Source organism: Glycine soja, chromosome 15 (assembly GCF_004193775.1).
Source record: "Glycine soja cultivar W05 chromosome 15, ASM419377v2, whole genome shotgun sequence".
In the NCBI taxonomy this organism is placed as follows: Eukaryota; Viridiplantae; Streptophyta; class Magnoliopsida; order Fabales; family Fabaceae; genus Glycine; species Glycine soja.
In genome coordinates, this window is record NC_041016.1 from 4,963,845 (window position 1) to 4,980,233 (window position 16,389).

The 16,389-nt window shown below is 35.4% G+C and overlaps 2 protein-coding genes and 1 pseudogene across 2 annotated transcripts; all 3 read right to left on the reverse strand.

The window, feature by feature from the left end:
- Positions 1-2,507: 2,507 nt before the first annotated feature.
- Positions 2,508-4,664, reverse strand: LOC114388084 (G-type lectin S-receptor-like serine/threonine-protein kinase At1g11300). Its single transcript, XM_028348419.1, has 4 exons — positions 4,471-4,664; positions 3,875-3,964; positions 2,852-3,002; positions 2,508-2,723 (listed from the first exon to the last, which is right to left on the reverse strand). The coding sequence occupies exons 1-4, from the start codon at positions 4,662-4,664 to the stop codon at positions 2,508-2,510; spliced, it is 651 nt and encodes a 216-aa protein (XP_028204220.1).
- Positions 4,665-5,303: 639 nt separating this feature from the next.
- On the reverse strand, positions 5,304-6,382 carry LOC114387306 (uncharacterized protein At1g08160-like). The gene has a single exon (XM_028347460.1). It carries the CDS (start codon positions 6,302-6,304, stop codon positions 5,693-5,695), a length of 612 nt encoding a protein of 203 aa, XP_028203261.1. The 5' UTR covers positions 6,305-6,382; the 3' UTR covers positions 5,304-5,692.
- A 3,776-nt stretch (positions 6,383-10,158) lies between these two features.
- LOC114388085 lies at positions 10,159-14,355 on the reverse strand (annotated as a pseudogene).
- Positions 14,356-16,389: the final 2,034 nt, after the last annotated feature.

A 16,389-nucleotide genomic window follows, 5' to 3' on the forward strand; every position in this document is an offset into this window, starting at 1 on the left:
CAAATTTGAACAAATATTATAATTTTGAATTAAATAAATATTAAATGCTAATTTAAATAATAAGTGAACAAATTCTGGACTATAGCACGTCCACATGGACAAAGTTCCAACCACAATATAGTCAAATAGTGGACAAATATAAGTTATTTTGATTTAAATTAAAAATCAATTAATAAATAATGAAGCAAAAATATTTTATTTTGACTACTCAGCAAGACATATTTAAGTTAGTTTTAAATTTTTTTATTAACTAAAAAAAATTGTTTAACTATTTGGTTAGTAAGTTTTTTAAAAAAAATTTCTAGTATTTTTTAAAATATTATTTAAAAATGTTGGTTTCTAACTTTTTATATTTTATTTCTGTTTTATCCTTAAAGTATTTATTCAATTTTCTTATTATTTTTTTAAAAATATGTTATTTTATCTCATATTACATTTTTTTATTTTCTTGAAAAGTTAGTTTTACTAAATATTTATGATTTTAATAAGATAGTCTAAAAGCTTCTAGTTATCCGCTTTCAACTTTCTATCACCAGTTAACTTTTTAATTAATTTTATCAAATATTATTTGTCTTTCTATATTAGTTATTTTATTTTTAAAAGTTTTAAAATGATCTCTTAATTAATGAAACTTTAGATTTTTAGAAAAAACATTCTTGATTTTTGAATATGATTTTGAAATTTTTTATTGATCCAAGAAGTAAAATTTGTTCCCTTAAATTCATTTAGATGAAAGCTATGAGAATCAATTATTGTTTGAATAAAAATGAACATAAATAAAGTACAAAACACATATTGCATGAAAAATAAATCCAATGAGTAACAAAAAATTGAAAAAATTTAATATCATATTTTTTTTCTAATTATTTTTTAAGCTCACTTTTCATGTGTTGTTCATCATGTTTGAATTTTTTTTAATCGACAAATATTAATTTATTAATTTTATTAAAAATGTGAGTTAAGACATATGAATTTGTGATCTCTCACCTTCTCTTATTAGACTAATCTTATATGTCCTAATGTTTATGAATTTTTTTTTCAAATATGGATTGATTTTTATAATTTTTATGAATATAAATTTAATGAGATAAACTTTACATCTTGTATAAAAAAATTCAAAATCATGCTAAAAAATAAATAAAAAAATGACAATTTTTTTTAAAAGACTAGAGTGTCATTGATTAAATAAAGAACCATTTTAAAACTTTTAAAAATTCTGGCACCAATTTAAAATCAGTAAATAAATCAAATTAGCCATTTTTAATACGATGAATCATAAGGTGAGTTCGTAATATGAGTATATGACCAATTAAAAGATGAAGGCATCAACTTTTATTTCGTATAAAATAAGAGTGACAGAAGGAGATGTAGCAACTGAGGAGAAAGAGGTACAGTGTAGAGGTAAACGAAGATACACTGATAGGGCCGATGGGGGTGAAGAATAAGCTAGACTTTTGGGGAAAGAAGGCTAAGTTGTAGGTTAGAAAATCATGGGTGCAGATAGCAACAACCCTGAATACCATATTTGAGCCTCAACTAATCTGGATAAAAATATAATAGAATAAAAAATAAAAAATATTAACAAAAAGATAAACGTTTTTTTTATACAAAAAGAAAATGATGAATGTTAATAACACTATCTAACATATTTTTTAAACACATTTTTTTATTATTATCTGAAATTTATCAGAAATTAAAAGATTCTATGAGTTTTGTTTTTTATTTAATAATTAGTCACACTTATAATTTATAGTTTCTAATAAATTTTAATAAAAAATAAAAGGTGCGTCAGAAAATGTTATATGTTGTTAAGGTGTGGCATAAAAACACTATTCCTATTTTTATTTTAAAATAATGATCCATAAACAGAGAAAGGATGGTGACTAGTCTGTTTGTATTGTAAATGGAGCATCCATCTCTTTCTTGAGATCAGCCTGCACCTAACGCTTTCTGCCTTTGGAGAGTGACAATTTGGCTATTCAGCATCAAGAAGATTGCCGTGGCCACACTAGGCCTATCTTGTGCAACCTCTTACACGCACAATAATCTAATCTATTTGTATGCATTTCGAAATGTCCTTCTCAAAGCAAGGACATGGTTATGAGTTACGACATGAGACAATCCATGTTTAATTAGTGTAAAGTAAAGGTGTATTATTATTTACTGTTGATTTCAATTAAAATATTTGTAATTATCTTAATTGGTTTTAAATTAACAATAAATACATTAGAATTAATCTTGAGTAATTCTTTTATTTTCGTTATTCATTAGATTTAAAGAAGATGACGAGAATGAGAAGAATTCTTTTACATATTTGTTTAGTATGTAAACAAACAAATCCAAGCATTATTAATGGAATCACATTCAGACAACTAACTATCTATCTTCTGAACTCAAATTGTCATACTCAACGTCTATCTTCCTTGCAAATTTGTGACAGTGACATTATTGATGGGATTTGAATGGTGACTCGGTTGAGACGACTCTCCTCTCAACTCAATTTGTCTTTAGATGAACGAGGGTTGTCGTGGAGGAGGAAAATTCACAACCTCACTATTAAGCATTGAAACCACAGTAGCCATAGTAGGCGTCTCCTTTGCTAATTCTTGCACACATAGAAGTCCGATGTGTATGCATCTCAATATGTGATTGACATTATCTGGATTGAATATTTCTGGATCAATCAGAGATACAATCTCCTCTTCATTCCATAGTTGCCATGCCTTAAAATAACAAAAAAAGATAAATGCTAGCATGTAAATTTGAAAGTTTATCATTTTTATTATTAGTGAGCAGCAAAAGAAAGTAGAGATTTATGAATCAAACTAGGAATTAATTTGAAAAGGCTTACGTATCCTAAGAGGCTCAATAACAGCTCGTGATTACGAAAACTTGAGTTTTCTCTACCACTAATTATCTCCAACAGCAAAACTCCAAAGCTAAAGACATCTGATTTCTCTGAAAACAGCCCTTCCATTGCATATTCAGGGGACATGTAACCACTGCATTTAAATTTCAACATGAAGTTAACTATTATGGCGCTTTGCATGATAATATGACCTTGGATAAAAAGAAAGAAAACTTACTATGTTCACACAACCCTTCTAGTATTGGCCTCATCTTTGCTGCCTCCAAAGATTTTGGCCGTACCAATATTTTTGGATTCAATTCTCCATCCAACAAAATATTACTCGACTTCAGGTCTCTGTATTATTCTTAATCTAGAATCTCTATGGAGATAAAGCAAACCTCTAGAGATTCCTTCAATTACATTAAGTCGTTTTTGCCAATCTAAGACTACCTTTTTGACTGGATCTGAAGAAACAATAGAAAGTGAGGTAATCTAGAAGAAGCAGTATGAAAAGAAGAAAAATTTATCTTTTGAAATTGAGTAGTAAAGTACTCCAGTGAAAGATAAACGGCTTTCATATTTGTCCTCACAACTTAGACAAAAAAAAAAATAACGAATCAAGGGGGACTAACCAAATAGATAGAAATCTAAGCTCTTATTGGGCATGTACTCAAAGATCAACATCTTTTCCTCCCCTTCAATACAGCAACCTAGGAGTCTTACGAGATTGCGGTGTTGAAGTTTTAAAATTACAGTCACTTCATTCATAATTCTTGTGTCCCCTGTCTAGATGCTCTTGAAAGTCTTTTGGCTGCTACTTCTTGCCCATCTTTCAATACTCCCTAGAAGAAGATTTTAAGAAAAATTTAAAATTTCACAGCTTATTGATGGAATCAAACTTCACGTGACTATGGTTCCTTATACACTGAACCAAAACCATCCTGGCCTAGCTTATTAGCTAAATTCAAGTAATTTGTTGCAGTTGCAATGTTTTCAAAATTAAAAACAGGAAGGTTCTCTCACACTGCTGTTGCTTCCCTTCTCACACATCCACTTGTCCGGTTTTGCCTATTCAATTCCTCACGGTTTCTCCGCTCGAAACCTCTCAGATAGCTGCATATTGGCAACTTATTCGAATCACAACTTCCATAAGCGCCACAGAAGCCATAAATATCGCAGTTACCTTGTTGAATTACCCGCTTCCCAACTAGTTGTCTGTTGATCCAGGATGTGTAAACCTGCCTTCTGAAATCAAGAAAATGGTCCCAAAGAAAGAATCATATTGACCAGAAAGGCTTTTCCATGAAGTAGCTTTAACTTTCTCCCCTTTGACTTGGTTGGTGCTAATTATCATATTTGGGACGAATGTGTTAGAGGGATGTTTGAAACTCTCCCATATTGTCTTGCCTGTAACAAGGTTTCCAGTATTTAATTAGAAGTTGGGCGGTTGAATTGGATTCAATGCTTGAGATATTTGATGACAAAACCATCACTTGTTTTCTTCCATTGAGTACTACAAGGTTTCTGTCGTCGGATATGGTGACAACTGGCAACCCCTGAAGAATCCTCTAGTGGTTGGCCTCTGTTGGCCACCCATATGACATTGGATTCGGAGATACCAGATTCCTACATAGCGATTTGACATCTTTCCGGGGCTGAAGAATCCTGGCTTGAATGTACCATCATTAGAGGTCACAGTTTCAGGGTCTTTCATTAATAGAGACACTATAATGGTGTCTAAGGCAGTGACAAAATTTATGTAATAGTTTGACAGAATGAGAAAAACAGGTAACATGTGCGTACTGAATCCCATTGCCTGAATGAACCAGTGTATCATGCACTCTTAATATGCAGAGTTAGAGCACCGTTTCTGAAATTTTATATCAAGAGTTGATCAATATGTGAATTTTCATGTGATCATTCAGCTAAATTCTTTTGAAGAAAACTATGTTTGAAGTTGGAATATATCAACAAGTCCTCCCTTGACCCTCAAATTCACTTCTAACAATTTATTGGCTGTCTGTGTGACTTCATATTTCACAATATTGCTTCATTGACACGCCAATCCTGATAGAGATTGATGCTCTATTTGTGTGCTATAAGATTTGTGCGTGTATTATATACTCAGATTTTACTTTAAGGATTTATTTTTTGTGCAACTTAATTATCACAGTACGATTGATTGGGTGCATTACACTGCCTAAATTTAAAAGATGTATCATTTTTTCGTCATCAAGTAAAATTTCTTTCCCTAGTTTTTCCATCATGATCCTCTCTCAAAACATTTCGTTTGCTGCCATAAATGCAGCACAACCATTTTGGTATTGAATGAATGCCGATGGCCTTAATTATGTGAAAACCAGTAACCTATCTAGTAATGAGTTTTTTTTTTCATCCCTAGGCTGCACTTTTTGTACGATTATAATCAATGAATTCCAAGATTTGAAAAATCTGAAATCCAATCTGGTCAAAAGTCTCATGATATGACCACTGACCAAGTCAAAGTGTTATTATGCAGTAACCCAATAAAAACTGTATAACTTTGAAGGAAGATACAGGCAATGCTTCCAAGTTACAATCTTGCATCAATTGGATGAATGACAGCCACTTTTCCTTCTTTCGTATATCCACACATGACACAACTATTTTTCAACATAGGAAAACCAAAACTAATTAACAAGCCAGGAGAACAATTACAACAACGCTGACAAAAGAATCATAGCATCAACTAACAATGGCAAACTCAGAAAAATTATAAAACCAAAAAAAGAACAAATAATAACAAGGGTAGAGAGAACATGCATGCGAGTGAGCCTTGGCCATTTGACGTGCTTTGCTTGTTTAGAGTTCTACTTCACAAGGTGCCCTTTCGAAACTCTTTCCTTTAGAAAAGTGCACCAACACAGGAGAACAAAAAATCCTCAAAACACGATGCCTTGACTTCCACGCACCAACCTTGAACCTTATCCTTGCCCTCACCCACACATCCAACTCAATATCCCCAGAGGATCTCTCAAGCCTAAGGTCCTTAGGCACAGACTCATACAGGGCCACGGATTGCGCCGTGAGGGCCACGTGCAGCCTGGTCACATTCTTATGTGACTGGAAGAATGGCTGAACAGCATTGGTGGCTAGAGTTTGGTCCTCATAACGCACTGACACCTCCACAGTGTCATAGTATATGGAGATTCTAGAGTTGGGATTGTAGGATCTTATGGTGAAATCAAAGTTGGCATAGAGGTGATTTGCATCCGTTAAGTTGAAGTTGTGGATTGCAGCATTCTCCACACTGTACTCCAACCTTTTTGGCTTCAAAACTAGCCAAATTATTATCACAGCTATGCCTACAAGGATGATCAAGGCTACTATAAACATGGCAATGTAATGGAGAAGGTTGGAACGTTTTGGCTTATTGGCTGCTGTAGAGTTCGATTGTGAGGGAGGATGAGCCATTTTTCTGAAGGGGTGCTCTAATTCTATTAGGACAAGAGATAACTAGTGTTTTGTTTGATTGTAGAAGCAAATCTAATATGATGTTTATATATTGCTGTGAACTATAATGTAGGATAACATTGGATTGGACCTACCTCTGAAACCTTTTTTGCTAATTGGTATACTTTTATCGCTTTCAGAATTTCGTGCATGAAACTCAAGACATCTATGGGATTCTTCGGCCAACGATTTTATTCCTTTCTTGAGATTCAAGTGTCACGTTACATATAGTAACATGCAATCGCAAGTAATATAGCTGTCAGTATAAAGGATCGCTATATATAAAATTTTTATGCTATATCATTCACAATACTTAAAAAAACACAAGAAAAATTAAATAGAGATGTCATTTTTTAAGCCATCGCATTGTTTAACTTAGAAAATTTACAACAAAAGTAAGGGGGAGGGGGGGGGGGGGGGTGATGAGTGTTAAAAAAAAGTGTACAATTCAAAATATATGAGGAATAAGGATTTTAATGATGTGTGCTTGAAAAATACATCTAATTACGATACTCTGTTTTGCTTTTGCATTTTTTTTATACAATTATGACAATAAGTTTAGAACTTAGGATCTTGTCCAAATTTTTCCAACTCTCACCACTAAAATCGATCCTAATGGGTATTTTATTTTTTATATCTGCGTTTTTTTATATATAAAAAAAAAATCATTGATGTTTCCTTTTTAAAGTCGGCAATAACAATTAACAGGTTTTTCTCGGTCTCGGCCTCTTAGCATATATAAATCAGCCCCGTAATTTTGTTGGTGTCATTTACCTATACAATGAATGAGAGTATGAGACGGGCCTTAACTTACCTAAATGATGAATAATACGGGTCTTACCTATGTCTTAGACTTAGTTCTTAATCTTCTAGTTGACAAATTTGTGATTAGCAAGGGGAAGATGGAATTTACACCACCATTTTTTTCTTCGCTTATATTCTTTATAGAAATTAGTTTTTTCATATGTTTATATCTTTAATACTTTAAAAAAATCATCACAAAAGCTAGCTTCCGTAATTTACAAAAAATTATATTATAGGAAGTAATCTTCATAAAATTTGCAAAAAAAAAGTAGAGGATGTGAAGCTGAGAGGAAAGAGCAATATTTTGGGAAATATAAAATAAACTTAAAAAGAAAGTGGAGAGTGTAAAGAGAAAAAAAGGAGTGTGAATAGCATCAGCCTTGTACGAAAAACCGGGTTAGAATCGTTGGTCCATTGCACATGCCACGTGTCCATATAGTACTAGGTCAATTGGAACATATTAATTTTGCTTAGGCCTAAGGGCTTTGCCAATGGGACATATGCAAATTCTACAAGGCCTTTACATTTGAACACACCACAAAATTTTCTATACATTCAAATTTTGGAGTCCATTTGCTTATGTGATATATATTTTTAGAACTTATAATGTTTAACTTCTAAAAACATTAAAAAAAAGTCAAAATAAATTTATATAAAAATCATAAATATTTTTAAACATATATTTTAATTTATAAACCTAAAACAAAAATGGAATAGAATAATGATATATAATGACTCATATATAAAAAACTTTATTAACACACTATTTCTTTGTTTATTAATTTTTTTCTATTACATCATATTTATCATACATTTTTTTTCTCACTCTAGATATCAATTAGCACTCAAGTTTCTATGAATTATTTTGGAATGAAGTGTTTGACACTAATTGTGGTCTTTACTCTTTATAGTGACTATGTCAGCAGTAAAGGTTTCTTATGGTTCCAGCTTAGCCACCACGATAAGGCTGATGTTTTCCTTGTTTACCTTGTTTTCGTTTGCTTACCCGTGTTAGCACAAAAACTTATACTAATAATAATTGCATGTAATGCATATGTTCAATCTCAATTGTATATTGTCTTTAAACGTGTCCATTTTAATGACCCCGCAAAATATTTATGCAGGTTAAAAATGTATCTTTTAGGGAAAAAGGCCAATGTGTGTAATCAAGAATTTTTGTTTTAAGAACAAGGTAGCATGCTAGTATTAAATAATAATAAGTTCAACTACCTACTTTCAAATTCAATTCATGTTTTATCACACCTATATTTGTCTGCTTTCTCTAAATACACTTATGAAGGCTTTTAAGATAAATTTGTAGTACAATTTGTAGCTCTAATATTGAAAGCATCGTGCAGACAAGAAGTCTTATAATGGGCAGCAGAAAAAATGGAAAAAATAACACCAAAGAGTGATTAAAAATGGCTCAAAAGACAACAAGCCACCTTGCCTAACATTTGACATGTTAGAATACCAAAATTTCTGTGTCTGACCAGTGCCATGATTTTCACCCTCGGTTGATTTCCTTTTGCTGCTCATATTATTGATTCTTTAAGGAATCCTAATGTAAATATACCGTCACTTCAAACTGTTTAAAGTGCCAAAATGGTCGAAAGTGGCAAGACCTTTAATGAAAGATGGATAATGTCAGAAAGACGGAATAAAAACATGTAACAAGAAGCAAGTTGAATGTCTCCATGACTTAAATGTGTGCATTTGGTTGGTGCAGATTTTTTTTCTCTTCGTTGGGTGTATAAGGGTAATCTCATGTCAGTTTTGTATCTACTAAGATTACTCTGTGATTGAACGATTTTAAGCGCACAAATAATCCTGGCGTTGCTTTAGTGCATTTAAGAGAAGAAATTTTTCCGTGTAATGAGTCCTGAAATATAAGTGCTATATACTATATGGAATACGTCAACCCTAAATTTTATAATACTTTAGAAAAAGTGGTAAATGATTTTCATTTCATTTTGAATAAGTGCATAGATTCAAAGAGGTATACGCTCAAACAATAGGATACTAGCATGAAACCAAATATTGTGTAATATGTACTTCAGGAACAGAGTATATGCCTGAGTTTCCCTCTTTATAACTAAAATTTTGATGGAAAGAGTATACAATTATAGATATAGCAAAATCCTAGCCTTATAATATAACAATTGCCTTAGATTCCACCCATTATAGGCCAAAGTTATCACCATAATTCAGCAAACCAACTAATTTGACCAAACCTAAAAAATCATATATACATGGTGATTCTCATCCCACAATGGATCACATTATTAATAACATCAGTTTCTTAGAGAAGTATTATACTTTTTTTTCACCAAAAGAAAAACCACATAGCAATCAATAGAAACTCAACTTAGAAAATAATGACAGGGGCAACCAGATGTCCAGATCCTTTTTCCAATCCCTGGCTTTGATGCTTTAGACTACAATTTTGAATTGATGACAACCACTTACAATACTATATTTCCATAAGACCTCATAGAGGTAGCACAGAGAAGAGAAAAGAGAAGAAAAGAAAATGGCTACTAATTCCGTTAAGATCATTAAATAATAGAGTCGGTATATTATTAAGTTGAAAAAAAATGTTTTTAGTCATGGTTGGAAATATGTTTCATGGAAGTTTCCATGATGACCATGGCACTGAGTGTTAACACGTTTAGCGGTTGGACTTCTGAGTTTTCATCATAGATTGAATTACCACTTTATTTTTCTCTATTTCAGATTTGGTCCATTGTCATTTATTCTTTCCAAAAGCATGTATTGTTAAGTGGTTTTTTATTGTAGATATTTGATCAACTCACTTCTCATTTATTTAATTGAACATATCCTTAATCTATTTTACTTAGCACTACTGCAAGTTAGTTTTATTAAAAGCCATCCTTAAAGAATTACTGTTATATTAGAAGTCCAGAAAAGTCAAATCCTCAAAGTTCCCAATTCTAACAAGTAGAAGGGTTTCTGATAATCTATAAAACAAGACTGCTAGTCTATAAATATAATTGAATTATCGTCTATTTAATATCTTCAGCATATAGAATGGCAGCTATTTTTTTACAGTTAAAATGATTCCATATGGTTATCTGCCTTGCATCTCAGCAAGAGTTACATGGTTGTTGGAGTTACACTAATTTTCCTGAGAAGAAGACTCTAAACTAGATGAACTTTGCTTCTGAACAAATCCAACTTGCCTAGGATGAAGGAGATGGGAAATCTCACTATTAAGCATCGAAAGTACAGTAGTCATAGTTGGCCTAGTTTTTGCAACTTCTTGCACGCATAGAAAAGCTATGTGAATGCACCTCAAAATATGACTATCTGATCCTGAAGCTGATATTTCTGGATCAACCAAGTACCTAATATTGTCTTCGTTCCATAGATTCCACGCCTAAGTTACAGCAGCATAGAACATGTGTGAAAATGAATGGAAGTATTAGCAACAAAAAAGGGATAGGTAAATAAGAAGGTTCAGTGGTAGGAAGAGACTTACATATCCTATAAGGCTGAGAGACTGGTCATCATTACGAAAACTAGTGTTTCTTTTTCCACTAATAATCTCCAATAACAAAACACCAAAGCTATAGACATCTGATTTCTCAGAAAACAGTCCTTCCATTGCATGTTCCGGGGACATGTAGCCACTGTATTTATTTAGATCACATAAGAGTTAATTCTCAAAGCAAAAAATATGCTGATAATGGCAAGTACTATTAGGCATACTTACTATGTGCCAACAACTCTTTTGGTATTAACTTCATCCTCGCCTTTATATATTCTAGCCAAACCAAAATCCGATATTTTTGGATTCATCTCTGCATCTAGCAAGACATTGCTTGCCTTCAAATCTCTACGTATAATTTTTAATCTAGAATCTCTATGAAGATAGAGTAAGCCACGAGCAACTCCTTCAATCATATTAAAACGTTTTGTCCAGTCTAGCAGTTTATGCCGGAGTGGATCTGAAAAGAAAAAGAACAAGAATTTTTTTTAGCCAGAATGATATGCTAGCTTACAGGAACTGAATAAATTGGAATCTAAATAAACTGTTCATTTTTCATTTTACTAATGTTGAGTGACCTGAATGTATAGAAGGTGAAATACATAGATGTATAAACTAACCAAAGATGAATGCGTCTAAACTTTTATTTGGCATGAACTCATAGATGAGCATCTTTTCATCTCCTTCAACACAGCAGCCGAGAAGTTTGACAAGATTGCAATGTTGAAGCTTAGAAATGACCACCACTTCATTCATAAACTCGTATACCAACATATTTTCCTCCTGTTCAATACAGCAACCAAGAAGTCTGACAAGATTGCGATGTTGAAGCTTTGAAATCACTAATACCTCATTCATACATTCTTCTAAACCTTGTCCTGAGGTTTTTGAAAGTCTTTTCAATGCTATTTCGTGTCCATCTTTCAATTGTCCCTGGTACACAAATCAAACAACTTAGATTTGCACTAATTGACTAATAGTACTTAATACAAAAAAGAACATACCAAGTTCTGATTCTGAAGGTGGCGCACGAATGTAAAGATCAACCCCTCCACTAGAAAATTTCTGTATGTCAATCAAGTTTCCATTCCAAACCATGCATCCAATGCCACTGTCATACGCGTAGACCACGCAAGAGCAATTCTCCAAATACTGTGCTCTGCATTCATCTTCCAAACAATCTAACCTTTGTACAAAGTCTGGCACTTTCATATTCTCAAGCCTCAAAAACCCATCTTTGCAGACTTCACTTCCATTTATGTGTTCACCACATTGTAGTGGCTCACTCCTCACACACCCACTAGTTCATTTTTTTCTATTCCACTCCTCTACATTTTTAGGATTATATCCACTCAAACAGATGCATATTGGTGAAGTCTGCCAATTACAGCTTCCAAATGCCCCACAATGACCATAACGACCACATGAGCTTCCTTGCAACACCTCCTTCCACACTAACATTCGGTCCCTCCACCATGTGATAGTAGGGTGACCCTATGGATTCAATGTCATGATAGCAAAGTAAGATTGACTTGGCAAATTATAAGAAAGATAAACAGTTTCATCATCTTCGTCATTCATCATACTCCATCCATATAGATAACCACGTGACATCTGGGGCGAGCCAATAAAAATCTGACGATTCCGTGGACCAGTCCGATAAGTCGCGTTTTATTAACCCAGTAAAACACTTCTGGAATGTTGGGGCGTTCAAGACTAGCAGAGTAGTACCCAAGAGAAGGATCGGAGGGACTTCTCCATGATGTTATGCGTACTTTCTCACATGTTTTTTTTTAATACTAAGTTTCAACTTTGGCACAAGAGCATCACAAGGATGTTGGAAACTCTCCCATATACTTTCTCCCGTGGCATCATCTAGCAGGACTAGATTTCCAGTTTCTAAAAGTTTTGCAGTTGAATTTGTTGCAATATGTGCCACATTTGATGACCAAACAACCCTTTTGTTGCTATCTAAAACCACAAGATTGTCATTCTCATAAATTTGAATAATTCCAGAAGAGCTCTTCTTTAGTGGCTGGTTTCTGTTAGCTACCCATATGACATTGGACTCAAAGAGATAATTGACCTGATGTAATGGTATCGTTGCCAGAACTCAAGCAGAGACCAAAGCAGCAAACTATGAACACAGTAAGTATGAGACTTGTGAAATCCATAATCCTGGGAAGTGTTTTTGTTTGGTAGATGTTAGGACTTTGGCAAGTGCACCAAATCGTGACAAGTAGTAAAGCTCGGAAGTCCGAGTATCGTGTCCACAGGGATTTTATTGCACTTTTCAATACCTCTCAATTTGTAAGTGGGAGTAAAGTAGTAAAGTAGAAATGAAAGTAGGAATAGTAAAGAGTGCTATTACTAAAATAAATGAATAAAAGGGAAAACAATTGATAGAAATGCCAAGACCAGACAAACCCAATTGGCCTACGATGCATGTAAGTATGATATTCATTATCAATGAAATGGTGTTAGTTCTACCCACATCTGTTGACTACTTGCCCCTGATGCCTCACGTTGGCAAGCCTATTTTAACTACCTATCTCCCAAATGCCTTTGTGAAGATTCAATAATTAAAATGCATTAAGATTAAGTTCTAGATGTTGCTTAAATGCATGGGCAGTGAGTTATCATTCTATGCCTAGCAATGCTAACCCAATGATTCTTTTCTTTAGATGTTCTATTAGGTGTTACCCTTTCCCAAGCGATTAACCCCTAAAACTGATGCATGCATTGAATCTTAAATATTATTGACAATTACCCTCTCCCGAGCGATTAAAACCCAAAAAGAGATTTAAGAATGAATGCAAGAATAAAAGAAAAGAAATAGAACAGAAAAACCTGGAATAAATTCTTTTGCATTGATAACTCTTGAAGCTCAGTGTACATCGTTGGCTTTTTAGGCCTGCCAGGCCCTAGCTAGGGGTTTAGCCACTCATGGCCATTGAGGGCTTACAACTGGGGATGAAAGAAAGGCTAGGCTAACAAAACAAAACAAAGAATATAGAGAGGGAAGAAAACTCAGGCTTGAGGTACTGAGAGTGATGCTCTGAGATGGGATGCTATTCCCTTGGGACTGCCTCTCTATTTATAGTGGCTGAAGTGGGCTTATGGGCCTTCGTAGTTGCGCTCAGCGCCACACCTCGCGCTTAGCGCGTTCAGATCGCGCGCTGGGCGCGCCATGCACGCTGGGCCTGTGCTTCTGTTGGATCGGACGCTGGGCGCCTGTGCGTCTGTTGGATCGGGCGCTGGGCGCCTGGCTGGCTTAGCGCGCGTAACGGTTTCCGCCACGCCCAGCGCCTCCAGTTAGTTGCTCGCTTAGCGCCTGATGCGCGCTGAGCGCCCCTATTGGACTGGGCCTGCTTCAGAATTTCTTCTTTTTTCTTCCTTTCTGTGCCACTTTTGCTAAATGCAACCTTATTTTTCGTATCTGCAGCCAGAAATTCAATTTAAATTAATTTTCTCACTTTTAATTACAAATAACTGCTAAATAATTAATTTTAAGCCAAAATTTGACTATTTAACTCCTATAAATTCACAATTATTTAGCAGTTATCAAAATCCCCCAAATTAAACTTTGCTTGTCCCCAAGCAAACCAAAAATAGAAATAATTTTCAAACAAGTTCTGAGTGTTTCAACACTGTCAATGGCCTTAGTTCCTCCTTCTTCCAGTGGTCCTTTCCGCATCTGTCAACATCTCAAAATGAAAGCATAAAACACACAAGTGGTTAGTCAGTCCTTTGGAATCCTGATCAAATCTGGCTTGCCTTACTTTCCTCACAAGGCTGGTGTATTCCTCTGCTCACAAGTGTATGGTTTAGTGTCTGCAATTTTCTAACAACCTGCAAGTAAGATTCCAAAGTTTTGCATTTCCTCTCAAGTACAGTTATCTTTAGTTACCTTCAGGTGGATCACTAAGGACTTTATTGGCTTGTATTGGGGCTTGGCTCAAAAAATCATGGTTTTTCTTGAAGATTAAAAGTAGGATTAAGAGAGCAAAAATTTCTTTCCGATGCCTTCTTCTTAACCCTTTTATTTCCCCGCAACATTTTTCTTTTGACACCTCTTTTGTTCCTGCCCTTTATTTTACTCATGATGATTTTTTTTTTTTTTTTTTCGGGCTTCTAGTTTATAAGAGGTTTCTTACTACGTGCTGTACCATTGTCTTAGCTACCTATTTTCCAAAATCCCCCAAATTAAGACCTTTATAACCCATTTTTGCTCTCTTATCATCCTAAAGGGTAGGACTTATCTTTTTTATTGGCTTAAGGGTTAATTCAGAATAAAATAATATGATATATAGGCTCAATCATGGGTGCAAGGGAAAAAAAATGATGTCGGGTTGGCTTTTTGGCTAAGTAGCTAGATATAACAAACATGGCCTTGATCATTTCCACCTTAAGTAACTATTCTAACAATCCAAGAGTGATGCAAAACCAGGAACTTAAAAACAGGCGTTTTCTCTCACAATTAAGTTCACACTCTCACCGGAATTAAAGCAAGTATACGGCATACCAGTTATGACCTTGTTCCATCAGACTATCCTTCTCACCTTGTGCTATTCATGTTCCACTTCCTGACCTGACTCGTGCTTCCAGAACCAATGTTTCCAAGGACTCGTGGCCTCTCAAGTGTTTCAACCTTTCAGAACAAGCTCAAAAATTATGACCGCTCAAGTTATCATGCAATTATTATTCAGAAAACAAATGCTAAATCTCTCATATTATTACTACTACTTCTTTTTAATACCTAAACAGACCACAAAACACAAAAGAAAACAAAACATAAAAGAGACATCAAAACATAAAAGGAAAACATCAAGAAAAATCAACTGCCTCCGCCCAAGTCTGCCCATGGGCCCCAGTCAGCGGTGGCTAAGTCAGCAATGAGGTCCTCATCGACTGCAGGATCCTCAGGGGCTCCAGAAGGCTCTTCCCCCCTGTCAGTGGAAGGCTGGTCTCCTGGCCAGGCGACTCGCTGACGATAGGCCTCTGGAGTGGTGAGCGGGGGGTCCATCTGCAGGTGTAGGGACAGCCTATGCATATTCTCCATGATGAGCTGCTGTCCAACGTGAAGGGACCTCAGCATCTGCCCATGCATGTCCATGGATGCTGAGGTGGAAGCAGGTGGATGTCGCGGTCGCTGGGATGGCTGAGACGGAGACTGGGTAGGAAGAGGGGCCTCGGAAGCTGATGCTGAAGCTCTGGTACGTGTGCGGCGAGGCCCAGGGAAAGTGATCGATGGGTCGGCGGGGTTCCAGCAGTTCTTCTTCACATAGGCTAGGTTGATCGCAGGGCTGAGTGACTCAAAGATCAGGGTATCAGAAACCACCCCCTGAATGTCACACAGCGCTGTAATCAACGCTGGGAACCCGAGCCTCGAGGTGCTGGACTGGGCAATCTGGCTGATCTGCTGTGATATAAAGCTGCCCACATCCATGTCCATGCGGCTCACCAAACCGTAGATCAAGCGGGCCCTGTCAAGATTAACATCAGAAGTGTGAGAAGTGGGCGCAAGGTCGTAATAAGAAAGGACACTCCATGTCTGAGCAAGTGTCGTCATGTCCTTCCTCAGGAGCTTCCAGGGGAGACCATCAGCATTAAGAACAAAGCGCCCCCCTGGAGTGCACAGTGTGGCTGCGATGGTGTCAGGATCGGGGTGAGTGCTGAGGTATCTGGTGTATGCTGTATACTCCTCCCCGTCCTCCAAAATAACCGGGGT

Excerpts from the sequence above, each read along its gene's own strand:
- LOC114387306 (XM_028347460.1), bottom strand. The coding sequence starts at position 6,304 with ATGGCTCATCCTCCCTCACAATCGAACTCTACAGCAGCCAATAAGCCA.
- LOC114388084 (XM_028348419.1), bottom strand. The coding sequence starts at position 4,664 with ATGGGATTCAGTACGCACATGTTACCTGTTTTTCTCATTCTGTCAAAC. Across the intron at positions 3,003-3,874 it reads AGAAGGGAAGCAACAGCAGT|TGGTTACATGTCCCCTGAAT; the intron begins GTGAGAGAACCT and ends ATTTAAATGCAG. Across the intron at positions 2,724-2,851 it reads TATTGAGCCTCTTAGGATAC|GCATGGCAACTATGGAATGA; the intron begins GTAAGCCTTTTC and ends TGTTATTTTAAG.